Source organism: Colletes latitarsis, unplaced genomic scaffold, assembly GCF_051014445.1.
Source record: "Colletes latitarsis isolate SP2378_abdomen unplaced genomic scaffold, iyColLati1 scaffold0027, whole genome shotgun sequence".
Taxonomy (NCBI): domain Eukaryota; kingdom Metazoa; phylum Arthropoda; class Insecta; order Hymenoptera; family Colletidae; genus Colletes; species Colletes latitarsis.
In genome coordinates, this window is record NW_027488377.1 from 1,235,952 (window position 1) to 1,254,232 (window position 18,281).

The 18,281-nt window shown below is 46.9% G+C and overlaps 1 protein-coding gene across 1 annotated transcript; it reads left to right on the forward strand.

The window, feature by feature from the left end:
* Positions 1–8,158: 8,158 nt before the first annotated feature.
* LOC143350735 (uncharacterized) lies at positions 8,159–8,953 on the forward strand. Its single transcript, XM_076782746.1, has one exon. The coding sequence runs from the start codon at positions 8,159–8,161 to the stop codon at positions 8,951–8,953; it is 795 nt and encodes a 264-aa protein (XP_076638861.1).
* Positions 8,954–18,281: the final 9,328 nt, after the last annotated feature.

Consider the following 18,281-nt stretch of genomic DNA (forward strand, 5'->3'; position numbering starts at 1 on the left):
GCGGTAACACTGACCGCTGCGGTCCACCGGCGAGGTGCACCACTGCCTCACGTGCCCCAATTCGAGGCAGCGGTGACACTGGAGCGGGCGCGGCGCGAGGATTTCCACTCGCGCCGAAACCCACCCCACCAACACCTTCCCGGATTCCGCCACCTTACGGGCGGCGGAGAGGGGGCACCGGGCCCACACCGACCCGAGGCCGGAGGGCGACCTGCGGATCTCTCCGATCCGCAGGTCCTCCACAGGACAGTCCCCCGCCCTCGCAAGGGCACGGGACACATCCTGTGCGCTGACCGAGTCGTCCAGCTGCTCCCGGAGCCTCTGGGCGAGACGATCCGCCTTCGCGCCGCCTTCTGCACCGGGGATCTCCAGCAAGAGACCCCCGGTCACGGCCCTCTTCGCCCTCACGGAGGCGATGTCCAGCTCTTCCAGGGAGATATTCTCCCTGGCGAGCCGCATCGCCTCCGCGAGTGTCAGGTCGCCCCCCTGCGCAACGGTCAGCGTCACCGATGCCGTTTTTGGGGGACGACCTGGTCGTGCCTTCCCGACCTTCGCGGCCTTTACCTTGGCCGCCGGCGGCGGAGGCGGAGGCTGCGGTTGCGAGGCCTTCCTCGCCGCCCGCTTCGCCTTCCGCCCCACCACCTCACTCCACGCCACCCCCCCTTGGGAGGGTGCTGTGGAGGACGCGACCACCGCGACCACGGGTACACCACCCCCCTTGGGGGTCGCGACCCGGGGCCCTGGTGCCGCAACGCTGGGCGGAGCCTTCACTCCGCCCTTCTTTGCCTTCCCCGACTGTACCGGAACAGGTCGGGGAGGCACCGCCTTCCTGCTGACCGCTCTTCCGGCGAGGAGCTCCTCCCGGAAGGCGGCCAGCTTGCCATCAATCATGTCCCCAATCCTCCTCAGAAGATCGTCTTCTGAGGAGGACGGGGACTTCTTCACGGGCGGAGTGCGGGTGGAGGGGCCCGCGGTGCCCCGCACCACTGCCGCCGCACTCCGCTTATTTACCTCCGCCGAGGGACGCGGCGGTGGAGGAGGAGGGAGGATGGGAGGGAGGGCCGCGCTGTTCCACAGCGCCTCTGCCCTCCTCCTCCCCTGTCGCTCCTCCTCCAACAGGAGCTGCAGACGGGCGTTCCGCCCTCTGAGCTCCCGCGCCGCCTCCCTCATTTCCTCCGCCGCGGCCTTCAGGGCCTCCGCGCCACCGCTTTTCTGCCCCTTAAAGGCGCAGGCAGCGGCGACTTTCTCCACCCGCCTCAGGGACGAGGAGATCCTCTCCGATATCTCCTCGGTCACCTCGTCCCTGAGGCAACTCAGCCTCACCGACGGGCTCATCGCCCCGCCCACCTCGACGACGGCCTGCCCCGCCCTCTTCCTCTTAGAGCCTATGAGGCTCCTGGTGGAGGAGAAGGACGAGACTGACGCAGTCTCGTCATCCTCCTCCACCTTCCACGAAGCCGGGCCAGGCGCTGGAGGCGGCGCGAGCGCCGTCACTCCAGTCCCAACACCGCCTTCGTCCTCCCCCTCTGACTTACCCCGTCCCATCCCCGTTATAATATTGAACTCCATAATATTCCCACGAGCAGGTCGGAAGAAAAGGTCCGCCCGGGCAGAGCCGCCTTACCCGGGTAAGCCTATATACTCCGGGGGTTCGGCAGGTTCCCCGGAGGTGGTCGCTTGGGATTGGGCCTTCTCCCCCAACCATGCATCCCATCGCCGCGCACCATAGCTTAGGATTGGAGGGCGATTTTATAGAGTCGCCATACTCGTGGCCCAGGCGGTTAAGCCAAGACCCCCGTTCCTCCTGCCGTCACGTACCATTCACGAAACCAATAGGGAATTGTGAATGGGTCGTTGTGACGACCAACAGGAGGCTTACGGTGTGTGTATGACTCGGGTACCCCGGGTTCGTTAAGCCCGTACTGCAGCTGAAAGGCTGGCAGCCCCTGAGGGATACCATCATGACTTGCGGAACCAGCAGGCCTTTCCCTGCCTTACTGGTCGATATACGGGGTAGTAGCGGTGCAATTACATGTTTATACTTGTATCCCTTATTTAAATATCGCTTTAATTCGACGTATTTTCGAGTGAAATAAAATTCGTCACCCGGTATTGTTTTTTCGGCGTACGTAAGACCAGAGGTACCTCGGTCGTCGTGTCCGCTACGCGAAAACAGTACGGGATAGAAAAACAGCCGCTCTCGGGTTTTTTTCGAGACCTCGCGCGATCGACCACGTAACTCTCAATTTCGAAACGAAAGTTTCGACGCGCGTGTCTAGAGAAGGTACGACAATTTTGTATTAGACAAAGACGGACTCAAAAAACGTTTACAGCGCCGCTCTACGGAGGTTTCACCCTTCGAGCGAACATTTTGACTGTCCGTGCTCGTCCGTCACTCTTAATCTGGAACCGGCAGGGAGCACATGGGCATACGACCCCGCTCCTCGGACATTCCATTGTTCTCGAATAGTTACGAGGTACTCGAACTTTTCGAATAAATTCTAAACGTGGAATAGGAAGGACTCCATACGAGAACGGATTGTAAAAAACAATCCTTTACCGTGACTCCTTCCGTAAACCGTTTCCAATTTAAATTAAAAAATCGCAAACGAGGAAAGGAATCGAATACGAGGACGGATTGTGAATCAATCCCTTCCCGTGATTCCTTTCGCAACTCGCTATAATTCGATATAGGTCAGGTCGGGTTTCGACCAGATCAAAGCGACTGTAAAATTTCGTGAGTTATAATCCGAAATTTCTATTCAGCGGTGGCTATAGTCCATGCCAGTCTGAAATCAGACACGTATCGCTGCAATCAGAGGTCGTGTCCGAGGTTTCGAATTTGAATCTCGAACCTCTCTCGACTGTCGAATGGTGCAAACCCACCCTTAGGGGCCTTCGTGGCGTGCATACCCTGGGTGGTCTTGCCGTCCTCCAGTCGGTGTTCGGGACAATCTTTGAGTTTCGGCATCCGGCGACCAGCTAGAGCGCAGTTCAATCATCGCCAGTGTGTACGGACCCTGTGCGTAGAACCGCTCAGTATAGCGCCGTGGTGTACGCACTATAATTACAAGTCATTGCATGCGCTGTAAAGGTGCTGCACCACACAGTGCCCGTACGCATTACGAGGACGGTAAACGGCCGAGGAGCAGGCAAATAGTTGGAGCCTTACAACCTCCCTCTGTTAACCTCTCCTGCGACAGTCGAAATTAGCAGTCGGGCAAAATCGAGATCGATTCTCGTCTTCCAAATCTGCAATCAAACGTTTCCTGGTTTAAAGGGAACGTTCACACATACAGTCCACTAGCTTAGCTGCGTAACGCGGCGGCCGAGTTCCCCGCTCGCAAGTGCGACAAGCGCAACCAAGAGCGCGTGAACCTTAGAACGAGACGGACAACGTGACTCACGTTACTCGGTATTTACGCATAGTCTCGTCTCTTTTGTTTCAGGATAGAGCGACGCGAACCGCCAAAGGAGACGGCCCATCGGCGGGGCTTTTTTCTGGCCAGACGCCCGCCAGACGTCCAGGCGTTTAATATTAAGAGTCTGTGTTTGTGTTCGTCCTGAAAAACGTGCAAAATAAACGGCTTCGTCGTATCAGCGACGAAGCGAAAATAAAATCAACGTGCAATTACTACTTTTCCAACGTCCTTTCCCTCGTGATCCGAACCTACGTTAGACGAGGCGTTCAATTAAAATATTTGAACCCTCCCTATTCTAACATCCCTTGTTACTCATTATGGGATTTCGGGCGTTATGACCACGTCTGTGAGCATTTCTTGTCAGTAGTATACTTTTGTATTTTTGTTTATCGGCATCTGTGTATATGGTGTCGTCGGGAATTCTCTTGAAAATAAGTTCGTAAAGACCGGGAGTTCCTCCATATCTTACACCATCTATGATTATATTATCGTCCTTGTCCATATCGAAAGCCTTATACCCAAGCATCGTTCCACTATTGTCAAAGTATACACCGTACACATAATCCATGGTTGTATCCCTATCACCACTTAGGATTGCATGCATGTATTTTTGCCCCAACGGGCCGAAATGATTGCGAAATGTTTGTTGTCCCTCGGATGTTTGGAGTTGATGCCTCATAGATGTTGCAAATGACTCATCGACAGAAGTTTCGTAAATGTCTTCAGCATTGGTTCTGATCGATTGTATATCGGGAAATGTATTTATTGGCGTAGGCGGAACCGGGGAATCGTTTGACGTGACATTCAGTCGTTCCCGCTTCGATTGAGCTGGTGTTGAGGTTACGAGCGAATTTTCCGATGGCATGTATAATCGTTTTCTATTTCTCTTATGTGCTGTGTTTCCTTTCGATTGGATTTTTGGTTTATGTGTTAATGTTTCATTCCCTTCAACGTTCATGCTCGTCAGCGATGGTATGTTAGCTTTTGTTGCTGTTGTATTTTCCACAATATATTTTAATGGCTCAACAACAGGTTTAAAGTATCTCTCCAACGCGATATCTTCCTCCATCTTGCCAGTTTTCAAAGCCTGATGTTTCTTGGAAACGGGGTCGCGGGCGGTTGCGAGTTGGGGCTCGCAGCCGCCACTAAACGCGGCGATAGCGGCGGGATGGAGTGGCCCTGTCCCGCCGCTATGAGGCAGTGTGTCTACTGGGGGGACCGATTGTCCCCCCGGGGGATGGGCGCGAAAGCGCGGGCACGGGGATGATACCGGAAGAATGCTTCGAGCGATTCCCGGTATCCTCCCAAAGCGTGCCGAAGGGTCACCGTGGGGTTTTTAGTGGGTAGGTCCCGCGCCTGTCGTTGTACGGGCGCGGGGAATCCCACACACCCCTCCCACCTCTCCCCAAGGAGGTGGGAGGGAGTCTTTCGAAGATTTTCCCCACGACAAAAAAAAAAAAAAAAAAAAAAAAAAAAAAGCCTGATGTTTCTTCCGAATGGAATCACTGATTTTTGCAATTTCCTTCGCTATTCTCACGCGATCCTTAATCTCCAGACTATCAATATCAATCATTGTGCCGCGGACGTTGCTTTCCACAGACGTGTCGATGACGATTAACCACCTCACGGTATCACAAACTCGTTAAATCCCTTTCTATAACGTCCATTGGACATCGCGCTATCCTTGTCTATCACCATGAAACCATACTCCCGTTGCCAACAATTACGACACAAAGCGCAGAAAGCATCGTAAGACATGTCAATCTTTACGTGATCGTTGTACACATGTTTCAAGTTGGTGCCATCCTGCTTAAACAGAATCAGTAGATTTGCATTCTCACGTATAAGATGTTTGGGAATCTTTGCATATGTCTGACAGAGATAGAAACAATCAACGTTCGAGTGGCGCCCCATTGCAAAGTATTCTCGTATCGTATCTTGCTTGTCGCATGCCACGTCATCGAAGATAAAAATGGAATTCGGAAGCGATTCGCTCGGTGGGATGACGTCAGTGTTATTTGAAAACGTAAAGTAACCAATTTCATCTATCGGAGCCAATAAATTCTCCAAATACTGATATTTCGGTTGTTGCAACGACTTGGAATACACGTACACGTTCTCGAAGCGAACGCCGTGAGGACTTTCCAACAAGCTCACTAGCACGTTGGTCTTTCCACAATTTGATGGACCACAAATGATGCAACGTATAGTGTTTGGTAGCATGCTACCATGTTTGCGTCTTTGTTTCGAAGACATCATTTGCGATTTATCGTCGAAATTTAAGACGCGTATCGTCACAGGTTGTCGCACGAATCGCATGCTCCCTCTCTCTCTCTACGAACCGCGAAATTGATTTTGATACGTTGAAACGACGACGCGTCCTATTTATAGACCCACGTCGAAGCAAAACAGCTCAGTATTCGAAATGCTTCTCGTTCTGTCGGATAATTGTGACATTCGAGACACCACATCTGAACAGCTGAAATATATACCAAAGATTATTCTACTCTACGAATTTGGCAGACACATTGAGCAGTTGTGGGATAGACTCTCCGAGCATATAAAAGCCGATTCTGAGGTTCGGCAGTATCGTAGGTGTCTGGAACATTATAATCGCCCTTGGCAGCGAACGCATATCGACGGTCCAGCACCACTGATTAAAAACTGCAGCGAATGTCGCTGACGAGAGTAAAGAAAGGCGGTGGTTTGTTAAATCGAGCGATAAACGCACTACCTATCGAATTACATATCCCAGGATACCAGTTTTGTGGTCCAGGAACTCATCTGGCAAAACGATTGGCTAGAGGTGATCAAGGCATCAATCCGTTGGACGCAGCGTGTCGCGAACACGATATTGCATATTCGCGTAGCAACGACCTCCGCGAAAGGCACGCAGCAGATAACGTACTCGCTGACAAAGCGCGAAAACGCATCGTTGCGCGAGACTCGACTCTGGGTGAAAGAGGAGCTGCTACAGCTGTTTGGGCAGCTATGAAGGCCAAGACGAAAATCGGAATGGGGATGAAATCAAAACCCCGCAAAAGGACTGTAAGAAAAGCATCGCAAAAGCGTATTCTTCCAGTGGCCAAACGGGGTGGTATATTACCATTTCTCCCGCTGCTAGGTGTTCTCGGATCATTAGCTGGCGGAGCGGCGGGGATCGCCAAGGCGGTAAACGATAATAAGGCAGCGCAACGTCAGCTGCAGGAAATGCAGCGTCATAATCGCTCCATGGAAGGTCGTAGACTTTATCTGACACCATACAAGCGCGGACAGGGAATCTCGAAACGAAGAAAAAAAAAACGCCGAAAAGACAATAAAAATGCCTGTGGGTGTAACTACCGACATGCAATTGAATGAGTTGGCAAAACGTATGCGTATTCCATTCTTTAGAGGTGTTTTTATGCGCAACGCGCTACCAACCGGAGGAGTACGTCGAAACGAGAGCGGTATCGTGAATTTGGACAATGTCGAGGGACCTGGGACTCATTGGGTGGCGTATGCGAAGAGAGGGCACCGAGCTGTATACTTCAACAGCTTTGGCCATCTTTGACCGCCTAAGGAATTGACACAATATTTGGATAATGATGATGATGTGAAAATTGAATACAATCGAACGTCTTATCAGGAGTATGATCTGAGCAATTGTGGACAACTATGTCTACGCTTTCTACAAACGATTAGCACCAAATTTAAGGATTGACTCCCCGCCACACTGATTCAGTACTAACCGAGCAGTTTCTCGGAATATGTCGTTAACATTGATCTAACTGGCAAGAGTAGCATCCTCGCTGTAAGTTACTTTCCACCTATGGATTTGAGCGACGATGATTACGAGCTTCGTCTAACAACCTTTGAAACGTATCATACAATACCAAACATCGACTCGAGCAACGATAAATTCTACTTCACCACAAACTATGACACCACCACCACCAACAACAACAACAACAACAGCGTTGACACCGACCATGAATACATTACAATTCCCCACGGCTCTTACGAATTAGACGCCATTGCCAAGTATTTGAAGCAGCGATTACTCGAGCGATATCCTTAAAATCTCGATGGTACCAATGATGCTGACAATGATGTGCATCCTATGGTGTTGCGTCCCACCAACAACACCATGAAAAGCGAGCTGTACTGCTCGTTTGCCGTAGACTTTACGAAACCCAATAACATTGGATCGCTTTTGGGATTCTCGGCGAATCGGGTATTGAAATCAGGACAGTGGCACGAGTCGGACGACCCGATTAATATCATGAGCGTAAACATTATTCGCGTTGAATGTAGTGCGACCGCTGGTGCTTACAACAATGGGAAGCGCGTACATACGATACATGAATTTTCTCCGAGAGTCCCGCCAGGATATAAGATATCGGAAACGCCTGCACAGATCATTTACCTTCCAATCACCGCACGAATCATTACGGATCTAACGATACGCGTTGTGGATCAAGACGGACGATTGCTAGATTTTCGAGGTGAAGAGATTACCATCAGACTGCACGTGCGACGACGACGATAATACCTGTGGTGCGAACGAACGAATGAGATGCTTGCGTTGAACGATTCCAGAAACACGTTTCTTCCAAACGAAATTGTCTACAACAACAACAACAACAGCAACAGCAACAGTAACAACTTTAATTACGCTAAAACGAAGGGGCTCAGTGCTGCAAACATTGCATTTTTGAAATCATTGGGATTCATTGTGCGCTTTTAAGTTGAAAATGGCTGACATTCTAAGCATTGGAGGGAAGCCAATGTTTGATGATCGCATTATTAAGCTCAAGACTCACACATACAACTCATACGTTAACACGACATTTGGACACAGTAATGAGATAAGAATACCTATACAACAGCAAGATTTATACACATTGCCATGTGAAAGTTTCCTCTACGTGGAGGGGAAATTGACGATACATAAGCCAAATGATGCTTCAACGGTAATGTTGGGAAATAATTGCATGGCGTTCATATTTGATGAGATTCGATATGAGCTGAATGGTGTGGAGATTGATCGCAACAGAAACGTTGGAATAACTAGCACGCTCAAAAATTATGTATCACTGACATCCGATGAAGACAAAAATATGGAGAATGCTGGATGGAGCTTGAAACGACACGATGAGCTAGTAGTGAAAAATCATTTCAATTTTTGCGTCCCGCTCAAATATTTGCTGGGATTTTGCGAGGACTACAAACGGATGGTGATTAATGCGCGTCACGAATTGATTTTAATACGATCGCGCAACGATAACAATTCTCTAATTGGACCTCCAACGTTGAAACCAGAAATTGAATTACTTAAAGTGCAATGGCGGATGCCTCATGTAACGCTAAACGATGTTAATAAGCTATCGCTGCTACATGCTTTGGAAAGTGAGCAAAACCTGAGCATTAGTTTTCGCTCGTGGGATCTGTACAAGTATCCTCTTTTACAGAGCACGACCAAGCATTCGTGGGCCGTCAAGACAGCCGCACAGCTGGAGAAGCCGCGATATGTTGTCTTTGCTCTATAAACTGCTCGAAAGAATGTGATAATCGAAGATGCTACTCGGTTTGACCACTGCAAATTGACCAATGTAAAACTTTTTCTCAACTCGGAATTTTATCTGTACGATGACATGAACTTGGACTTTGACAAGAATAGGCACGCCATCTTGTTTAACATGTATACGCATTTCCGTAAATCGTATTACGGACATAGTTGCAACGAGGCATTATTCACCATTGCCCAATTTTTACAATTTGGCCCCCTCGTGGTGATTGACTGCTCGCGACAAAATGAGTCGATCAAGAATAGCACCGTGGACGTAAGCATAGAATTCGATTGTAAAGAGAATGTGCCGGTAAATACTACAGCCTACTGTCTCATTTTGCATGATCGGGTGGTTGAATACAATCCGCTGACAAACGTGGTGCGCAAAATCAATTAAATCCCAACACTACTTACCTGCCTTCTTGTGTGCCAAATTCGTATTTCATCATGAAAATCGAGATGCTTTACGAGAAAGACCACATTCTCCCGCATGTTTTGGAAGTGAGCGGATCTCTAAATTGTTCCGATAATGACCGTACCAACATTTGTTGACCTGCAAGGGTTCATCGTTGATGGAAGGTTTGTGGTGAAGGAACTGACTGTCCTACGAAAAGGAACAATTCTCTCGCATTATATATTTGGGAGTTCGATACCGCAATATCTTCTTACGGAATCTGACAAATCATGCATCCGGTGGTTGACGACAAAACATCACGGGCTACGGTGGGAAGATGGAGACGTTCCGTACAGTATGGCTAAACAGCTAATTACGAAAGCTGTTGTTCATGTGGTCGATCAAGAAGATGACGCACCGCATATCGCATATGTTAAAGGGCTGCAGAAACGAGACTGGCTTGTGGATTTCCTCGATGAAAATACGAGAGCGAGTGTGATCATTGAGACACTGGACATGGACTACGAGGATATCATATCTCTAAAAAAGCTAAATGCACTTAATACCTTACGATGTGGCAGACACGCAAAGCACTGTGCCTTGCAAAATGTATTTAAAATATTCAACTGGTGGTCCAAACGCCAGAGAGAAATGCATAAAGAAAGTAAAATATAATCAATTTTTTAATACATATAAAAAATGATTTTTTTCATCTCTCCCATCCAACCTCCTGCACGTGATGTACTCTAGATTAAGACGATAGTTATAATTATTATGTAAAAGTAGTACCATATATGTTCAAACGGGGTACCATACACGTTCAAAGTGGTACGATTAATGTTTAAAGTGGTATGAGGCACGTTCAAAAGTTGGACAATACACGTTCAAAAGTGGTACCATACACGTTCAAAAGTGGTATCCTACATGTTAAAGTGATATGGACTAGTCGAATGATGGGTCTAAAGAAGAAGGGGAACTGGCACGGCTCAGCCAATGACACATGCATGGAAGAATTGGGATGGTCAGCGAAGATTTCGAAGAACATGAAGAACAAAGGCATCCTACTTTGCAAAGCTTGCTGTAGTTTCACCAACGACATCATGCCGTTGTAACACGGTGTCAAAAATTTGAAAATTTTCCTGTGAACAAGATGCGTATTTTCGAAAAGCTACGAATATGTGTGGTCGACACAATGCTCGAGATTAAATAAAAACCTCATAGTTTCTAATTTGAAATATAAAGACTTATTATGTAGTGACATCTTCATAATTCGCGAATTATACAGGGTGGGGCAGTAACTATTAGCACCTCAGATATCTTCGAAACTATAAGTTTCACAGAAATGTTTGCTAAAGTAAATTGCACAGTACGAAGGGCGCTATTGGGTGGCGATAATAGTTTTTTTGCAGATGGACGTACTTCGGATATTTGAAGGTCACATCCATTTTTTTAAATGGATCGGTATGTTTTTGCTTCCGTATCACGATAGAGGACCTTAAAACGAGTTCAACGACCTATTACACAAGGTCATTGAAGGTCATAGAAAGTAGAGAAAGGCGATAATACTTACGGTTTTGGTAGTAAATGAAACATACGTGTTTAAATATCGCATTAATTCGAGGTATTTGAACATAGCATAAAAATTCGTTAAACAGTGTTGATTTCGAGGTACGTAACCGACCAGAGGACTCTTGCTGCTTTCTTACAAATTCACACGTTTGCTAACTAGCTTACTGCTTGCATACAAGCTCCCCGCTTGCTTGCTAAATTACCGCTAGCTTAAAAGCTTCCTGCTTGCTTACCTGCTTACTGCTTGCTTACTAGCTTGCAGCTTTGTTACGGCCTTAATACATTCCTACTAGCTCACTGCACCTTACTAGTTTACTGCTAGCTTACACGCTTACTCCATGCTCGCTGGCTTAATTGTGGCTTACTAGCTTCATGCACGCCTACTGGCTTTCTGTCTGCTTGCTAGCTTGCTGCTAGCTTTCTAGCGTACAGCTTGCTTACTAGTATACCGCTTTCTTACCTGCTAATTGCCTCCTTACTATTCTGCTGTTTGACTACTAGCGTAATTGTTTCTTACCAGCTTACTGCTTGCTTACTAGCATACTGCTTCCTCACTAGCGTCCTACTCGCCTAATAGCTCAGTGCTTTCTTACTAACTTACTGCTTGCATACTAGCCTACTACTTCCTTACTAGAAAACTGCATTCTCACCAGGTTACTGCTTGCTTAATAGCTTACTGCATGCTCAATAGCTAACTGCTCTCTTGCTAGCCTGCTCCGTGCATTCTGGCTTACTGCCTGCTTACTAGCTTGCTGCTTGCTTTCTAACATACAGCACGCTGATTGGCATAAAGCTTTCCTACTAGCTAACAGCTTTCTTACCAGTTTACAGCTTCCTTACTAGAGTACTGCTTCCATACTAGCTTCCTGCTCGCTTACTCGCTTTCTGCTTGCTTATTAGCTTCCTCCTCGCTTACTAGCTCACTGTTTGCTGACTGGCTTACTCCTTGCTTACTAGCTTGCTTCTTGCTTTCTAGCTTTCTGCTTGCTTACTACCATAATGCTTTCTTACCAGCATACTGCTAGCTTACGCGCTCACTGTTTGCTTACTGGCTTCCTCCTCACTTACTAGCTCACAGCTTGCTTACTATCTCCCTGCTTGCTATCTAGCTTACTGCTTGCTTACTAGCTTACTGCAAGCTTACATGTTTACTGCTTTCTTGCTAGCTTCCCGCTCGCTTACAAGCTCACTGCTTGCGTACTAACTTACTTCTTGCTTACAAGCTTACTACTTCCTTACTAGCTACCTGGTTCCGTACAACCTTGCTGCTTGCTTACAAGCTTATTGCTTCCTTACTAGCTTACTGCTGGCTTACTAGCTCACTGCTTGCTTACTTGCATACCGCTTTCTTACTTGCTAATTGCTTCCTTACTAGTCTGCTGTTTGATTACTTGCTTAATTGTTTCTTACCAGCTTGCTGCTTTTTTACTAACTAAAAGCTTTCGCACTAGCTCACTGCACGCTTACTAACTTACTGCTTTCTTCGCAGCCGAATGCTTCCTTACTAGCTTCCTCCTTGCCTACTAGATTACTGCCTCCTGACTAGCCCGCTGCTTGCATACTAGCTTACAGCTTGCATACCAGCTTACTGCTTGCTTAAATGCTAACTGCTATCTAGATTACTGCTTGCTTCCTAGCTTGCTGCTTGCTTCCTAGCTTACCACTTGCTTAGTAGCGCAATGTGTTCTTACTAGCTAACTGCTTTCTGACTATCCTGCTGCTTACTTACTAGCTTACTGCATGCTTAATTGCTAACTGCTTGTTTACTAGCTTACTGCTTGCCTACAAGCTTACTGCTTGCTTACTAGCCTACTGCTTGCTTAGTAGTTTACTGGTTGCTCAATAGCTAACTGCTTCCTTACTAGCCCGCTGCTTGCTTACTATATTACTGCTGTGCTACTAGCTCCCTGCACACATGCCAGATCACTGCTTGCTTACAATCTTACTACTTGCTTACTACCTTCTTACTAGCTATCTGCTTTCTTACCAGCTTACTGCTTGCTTACAAGCTTACTGTTTGCTTACTAGCTTTCACCTCGCTTACAATCTCACCCCTTGCTTACTAGCTCACTGCTTGCTTACAAGCTTACTACTTGGTTACTAGCTCACAGCTTTCCAACCAGCATACCGCTTGCTTACTAGATTACTGCTATGCTACTAGCTCCCATCTCGCTTACAAGCTCATTGCTTGCTTACTAGATTACTGCTTGCTTACTAGCTTACTGCATGCTTAATTGCTAACTGCTTCCTTACTAGCTTAATGCTTGCTTACTACCTAACTGCTTTCTTATTACATACCTGCTTTCTTCTTAACTAACAGCTTTCTTACTAGCCAGCTGCTGGCTTACTAGCTTACAGCTTTGATACTACCTTACTGCTTTGTTACTACCTTCCTGCTTTGTTACTAGCTTACTGCTTGCTTACCGGCCTACTGCTTGCTTAGTATCTTACTGCTAGCTTAGTCGATTACCGCTTGCTTACTAGTTTATTGCTTGCTTACTAGCTTGCTGCTTGCTTACTAGCTTGTTGCTTGCCTTTTAAGCTTAGTGCTTGCTTACTAGCTTACTGCTTGCTTACTAGCCTGCTGCCCGCTTTCTAGCTTAGTGCTTCCTTACTACCTTCCCGCTAGATTACCAGCCCACTGCTTGCTTACTAGCTTACTGCTTGCTTACTAGCTTACTTCTAGCTTACTCGCCTACTGCTTGCTTACTAGCCTGCTGCTTGCTTTCTAGCTTAGTGCTTCCTTACTAGCTTACTTCTTGCTTACTAGATAACTGCTTTCATAATAGCCTGCTCCTTGCTTTCTAGCTTACTGCTTCCTTTAATGCTCACTGCTTGCTTACTAGCTTACTGCTTGCATATAAGATTACTGCTTGCTTACTGGCATATTGCTTTCTTACTAGCTCACTGCTTGCAAACTAGCTTACCGATTCCTTACTAGCTTACAGAAAGCTGACACGCTTACTGCTTTCTTACTAGCACCTCCACGCATAGTAGAATTCTGCTTGCTTACCAGCTTACTGCTTGCTTAGTAGCATACTCCTTTTTTACTAGCTCACTACTTGCTATGTGCTTGCATACTAGCATACAGCTAACTTACCAGCTTACTGCTTGCCTACTAGATTACTGGTTGCATACTAGCACACAACTTGCTTACAGTCAAACTTCATCCTTTCTAGCTTACTGCTAGCTGAATAGCTAACTGCTTTCCTAATAGCCTGCTGTTTTCTTTCTAGCTTACTGCTTGCTTACTAGCTTGCTGCTTGCTTTCTAGCTTACTGCTTGCTTGCTATTACACAGCTTCCTTACTAGCTTCTATTTGGCTTACAATCTCACTGCTTGCTTTCTAGCTTGTTGCTTGCTTACTAGCTAACTGCTTGCTTACTAGCTTACTACTTCCTTACTATCTACCTGCTTGCTTACCAGATTACTACTCGCTTACCAGCTTCCTTCTCGCTTACTAGCTTACTGCTTGCTTACTAGCTGTTAAAAAGCTGATGCTTTTAACGACGAGGACCGGATAGTGGTACAGAAGTTTTCAGGGAAAATTATTATGGGCGTCTGGTTTTCTTTTCGTCGGCCTTCTACGCTGAACTTTTATTACAATAGTAAACAATTTGAATAAATATTAAGAAAACGAAAAATAAATTATGAAATAATAAAGAAGAAGGACGTTGCCTGCATCGTCTGTGCCGGTCGCCGAACTCGCCGGGTTGAGGTAGGTCATGGTTCCTATAATCAGAAAAACACGGCTATGTGTTAGACACACGTAAACACGTTATACGTATCTATGCCGCGTTTGTGTCCTCACGCTCGTGGCTTCGGGATTCGAATGTATAGGAGCGGAGAATTACGCTCGCTCGTAATGTACGAGCTCTCTAGTGGACTGTATTTTTAATTTTGGCTTTTGATAAAGAATCAATTCCATATCTACGCCGTTTGCAGTGGATTACCTTGTGGACGGGATTGCAAGTGGAGGTTGTAAGGCTCCAAATGAACTTTTCCCGTGAGTCTGTCCACTGAGTCTATGCGTCGAAACGCAGTGCAGTGCAACAGCCCGACCGTCGAACTGTGGCTGCTCTTGGCTGTTTCAACAGACGACTTATTGGTCAGGGGTTGCACTACGGAGCCCGACTGCACGTGGTTCACTGCACGTTGCACATCTATTCGTTGTCACTTAGCAGTATTTGAACCACGTGGGGGCCTGACCCACGACTCCGTTACTCCTCCGCATAGGTGCTCCTCTAAACGCTACACCGGCGGGATCTGTAGGAGTAAGGACTCGCAGACCGGAATAGTCAGGCGTCCTTTGTGGACGTCGACCCGACTACAATGGACCCACCTGGATGGTTCACCACGTAGGTGCCTCCCTTTGGTGTCTCCTCAGCCTGGCGGTAATCACAAGAAAATTGAATCGTAATTTTGCCAACTATCTTATGTCTCGATCGTTTATACGATCGACACGACCGCTCAATTCTGCACGGAGGGATCGAACACCTTACTGGTGTATATTCTCGATCACTCCACAGGATATCGAACACCTTACTGGTGTATTTTCTCGATCTCCTGTCGCAGGACTGAATTCGTGGATTCTCGATTTGGGAAATCCCATACAAGATTCCGGGGCGTACTTGACCGAATCTAAACCGATACGTTTGTCAAGGAAAAGGCGGATTATTTCCACACTTTTCTCGAGTTTTACCAAATTCTCAGCTGTGCGAGGTCAATCAGTGGACCCGCACCAGACTGAACATCTACTCTTTACACCCTTTAACTACAGGCAGAATCGTTCTGAATATTAAACAATGAGAACTCTCCTTTTGTAAATCTTTCCGTTCGAGTGCAATCGGGAGCCGATCCGCTCTAGTTGGAAGTCTACGTAAGACTGCGCGGATTGACAGCCGAAGTCGCGGCCGCGTTACTCTAATTAGTCGTTACGCGGCGCTGTCTAAATTTCGGCAGCCTTTCTTCGTCTGATTCTTAGCGCACTATTCTCTCACGGTACTGACGACATCACCACCGTTAGCACACTCGAATCGAAGGTAATGAGCCGTTACCGATGCCAGAAAAACTAGTAATAAACGCGTTTTCCTATCACTGCTCGCTGTACAAATTCTCTTAGAGATAACCTCCCGATTATTGTACGCTAACAGAATTAACGGTAATCGTGGCCGAGGACAATCGCCCGGCATTATGACCACCTTTAAACACTAGTTAACTGCTATCTTACTAGCCTGCTCCGTGCCTTCTAGCTTATTGCTTGCTTACTAGCTTACTGGCTGCTTACTAGCTTACTGCGTGCTTACTAGCTTACTGCTCGCCTACTAGCGTACTGCTTCCTTACTAGCATACTACTTTCTTACTAGATAACTGCTTTCCTACTAGCTTGCGGATTGCTTACTAGCTCACTGCTTGCTTGCAAGCATGGTGCTTTCTTACTAGCTTACAGCTTGTATACTAGCATACTGCTTTCATACTAGCTTCCTCCTCGCTTGCTAGCTCACTGCTTGCTTACTAGCTGACAGCAAGCTTACTCGCTTACTGCTTGCTTACTAGCTTGCTGCTTGCTTTCTAGCTTACTGATTGCTGACTAGCTTCCTGCTTGCTTTCTAGCATACTGTTTGCCTACTACCATACAGCTTCCTTACTAGTTAACTGCTTTCTTACTAGCCTGCCGCTTGCATTCTAGCATACAGCACGCTTACTAACTTGCTGATTGTCTTAAAGCTTACAGCTTGCGTACTAGCATACTGCTTCCTTACTAGCTTCCACCTCGCTTACTCGCTCACTGCTTTCTTACTAGCTTTCTGTTAGCTTAATCGCTTACTGCTTGCTTATAGCCTGCTGCTTGCTTTCTGGCTTACTGCTTGCTTACTAGCTTACTGCTTTGTTGGTATCTTATTGCATTGTGATAAGCTGGCTGCTTGCTTATAGCTAACTCCTTTCTTACTAGCCTGCTCCCTGCTTTCTAGCATACCGCTTTCTTAGTAGCTAATTTTTCCATACTAGCCAGCTGCTTGCTCACTAGCTTACCTGTTGTCTACTAGGTTGCTGCTTGCTTACTCGCTTACTGCTTGCTTACTAGATTCCTGCTTGCCTTCTAGCATACTGTTTCCTTACAACATCCATGCTCGCTTACTAGCTCACTGCTTGCTCTCTAGCTTACCGCTTGCTTACTGGATTTCTGCTTGTTTACTATCTTACAGCTTTGTTACTAACTTACTGCTTTGTTACTAACTTACTGCTTGTTACAAGCTTACTGCCTGCCTTCTAGCTTACAGCATCCTTGGTAGCTGCATGCTTTCATACCAGTTTACTGGTTGCTTACAGACTTACTGCTTGCCAACTAGCTTACTGCTTTCCTACTAGCTAACTGCTTTCTGACTAGCCTGCTGCTTGCTTAGTAGAGTACTTTTTGCTCACTAGCTTACTGCTAACTTACTAGCATACTGCTTCTTTATTAGCTTCCTGCTTGCTTACTTGCTCACTGCTTGCTTACTAGCTCGCTGCTTGCTTACTAGTTTACTGGATGCTTACTAGCCTCCTGCTCGCTTACTAGCTCACTGCTCGCTTACTAGGACACTGCTAGCTGACTAGGTTACTGCTTGCTTTCTATTTTACTAGTAGCTTGCAAACTAACTGCTTTCTAACCAGTTTACGTCTTGCTTATTAGCTAAGTGCATGCTTACTAGCTTACTGCTTCCTTACCAGCTTCCTGCTTGCTTACTAGCTCGCTGATTGCTTATTAGATTACTGCTAGCTTACTACCTCACTGCGCGCCTACTTGTTCACTGCTTGCTTTCTAGCCTACTTCTTGCTTACTCGCCTACTGCTTCCTTTCTAGCACACTGCTCTCCTACTAGCTAATTGCTTTCATTCTAGCCTGCTACTTGCATACTAGCATACCAGTTGCTGACTAGTTTACTGCTTGCATACTAGCATACTGCTCCCTTACTAGCGCCGAGCTCGCTTTCTAGCTCACTGCTTGCTTACTAGCTTACTGCTAGCTTACTGCTTGCTTACTAGCATACTGCTGCCATACTACCTCGTTGCTCGCTTACTAGTTCACTGCTTGCCTACTAGGTTACTGCTTGCTTACTAACATGCTGCTTCCTTACTAGCTTCCTGCTCGCTTAATAGCTCACAACTTGCTTCCGAGCTTACTGCTTGCCTTCTATCTTAATGCTTGCGTACAAGATTACTCCTTGCTTACTAGTTTGCTGCTTGCTCAAAAGCTAGCTGCTTTGTTACTAGCATGCAGATTGCTTTCTAGCATACCGCTTCCATTCTAGCCCCCTGCTCACTTACTAGCTCATTTCTTGCCTACTAGCTTACTGCATGCTTA

Bases quoted from the DNA above. Each gene is read 5' to 3' on its own strand.
- LOC143350735 (XM_076782746.1), top strand. From the start codon at position 8,159: ATGGCTGACATTCTAAGCATTGGAGGGAAGCCAATGTTTGATGATCGC.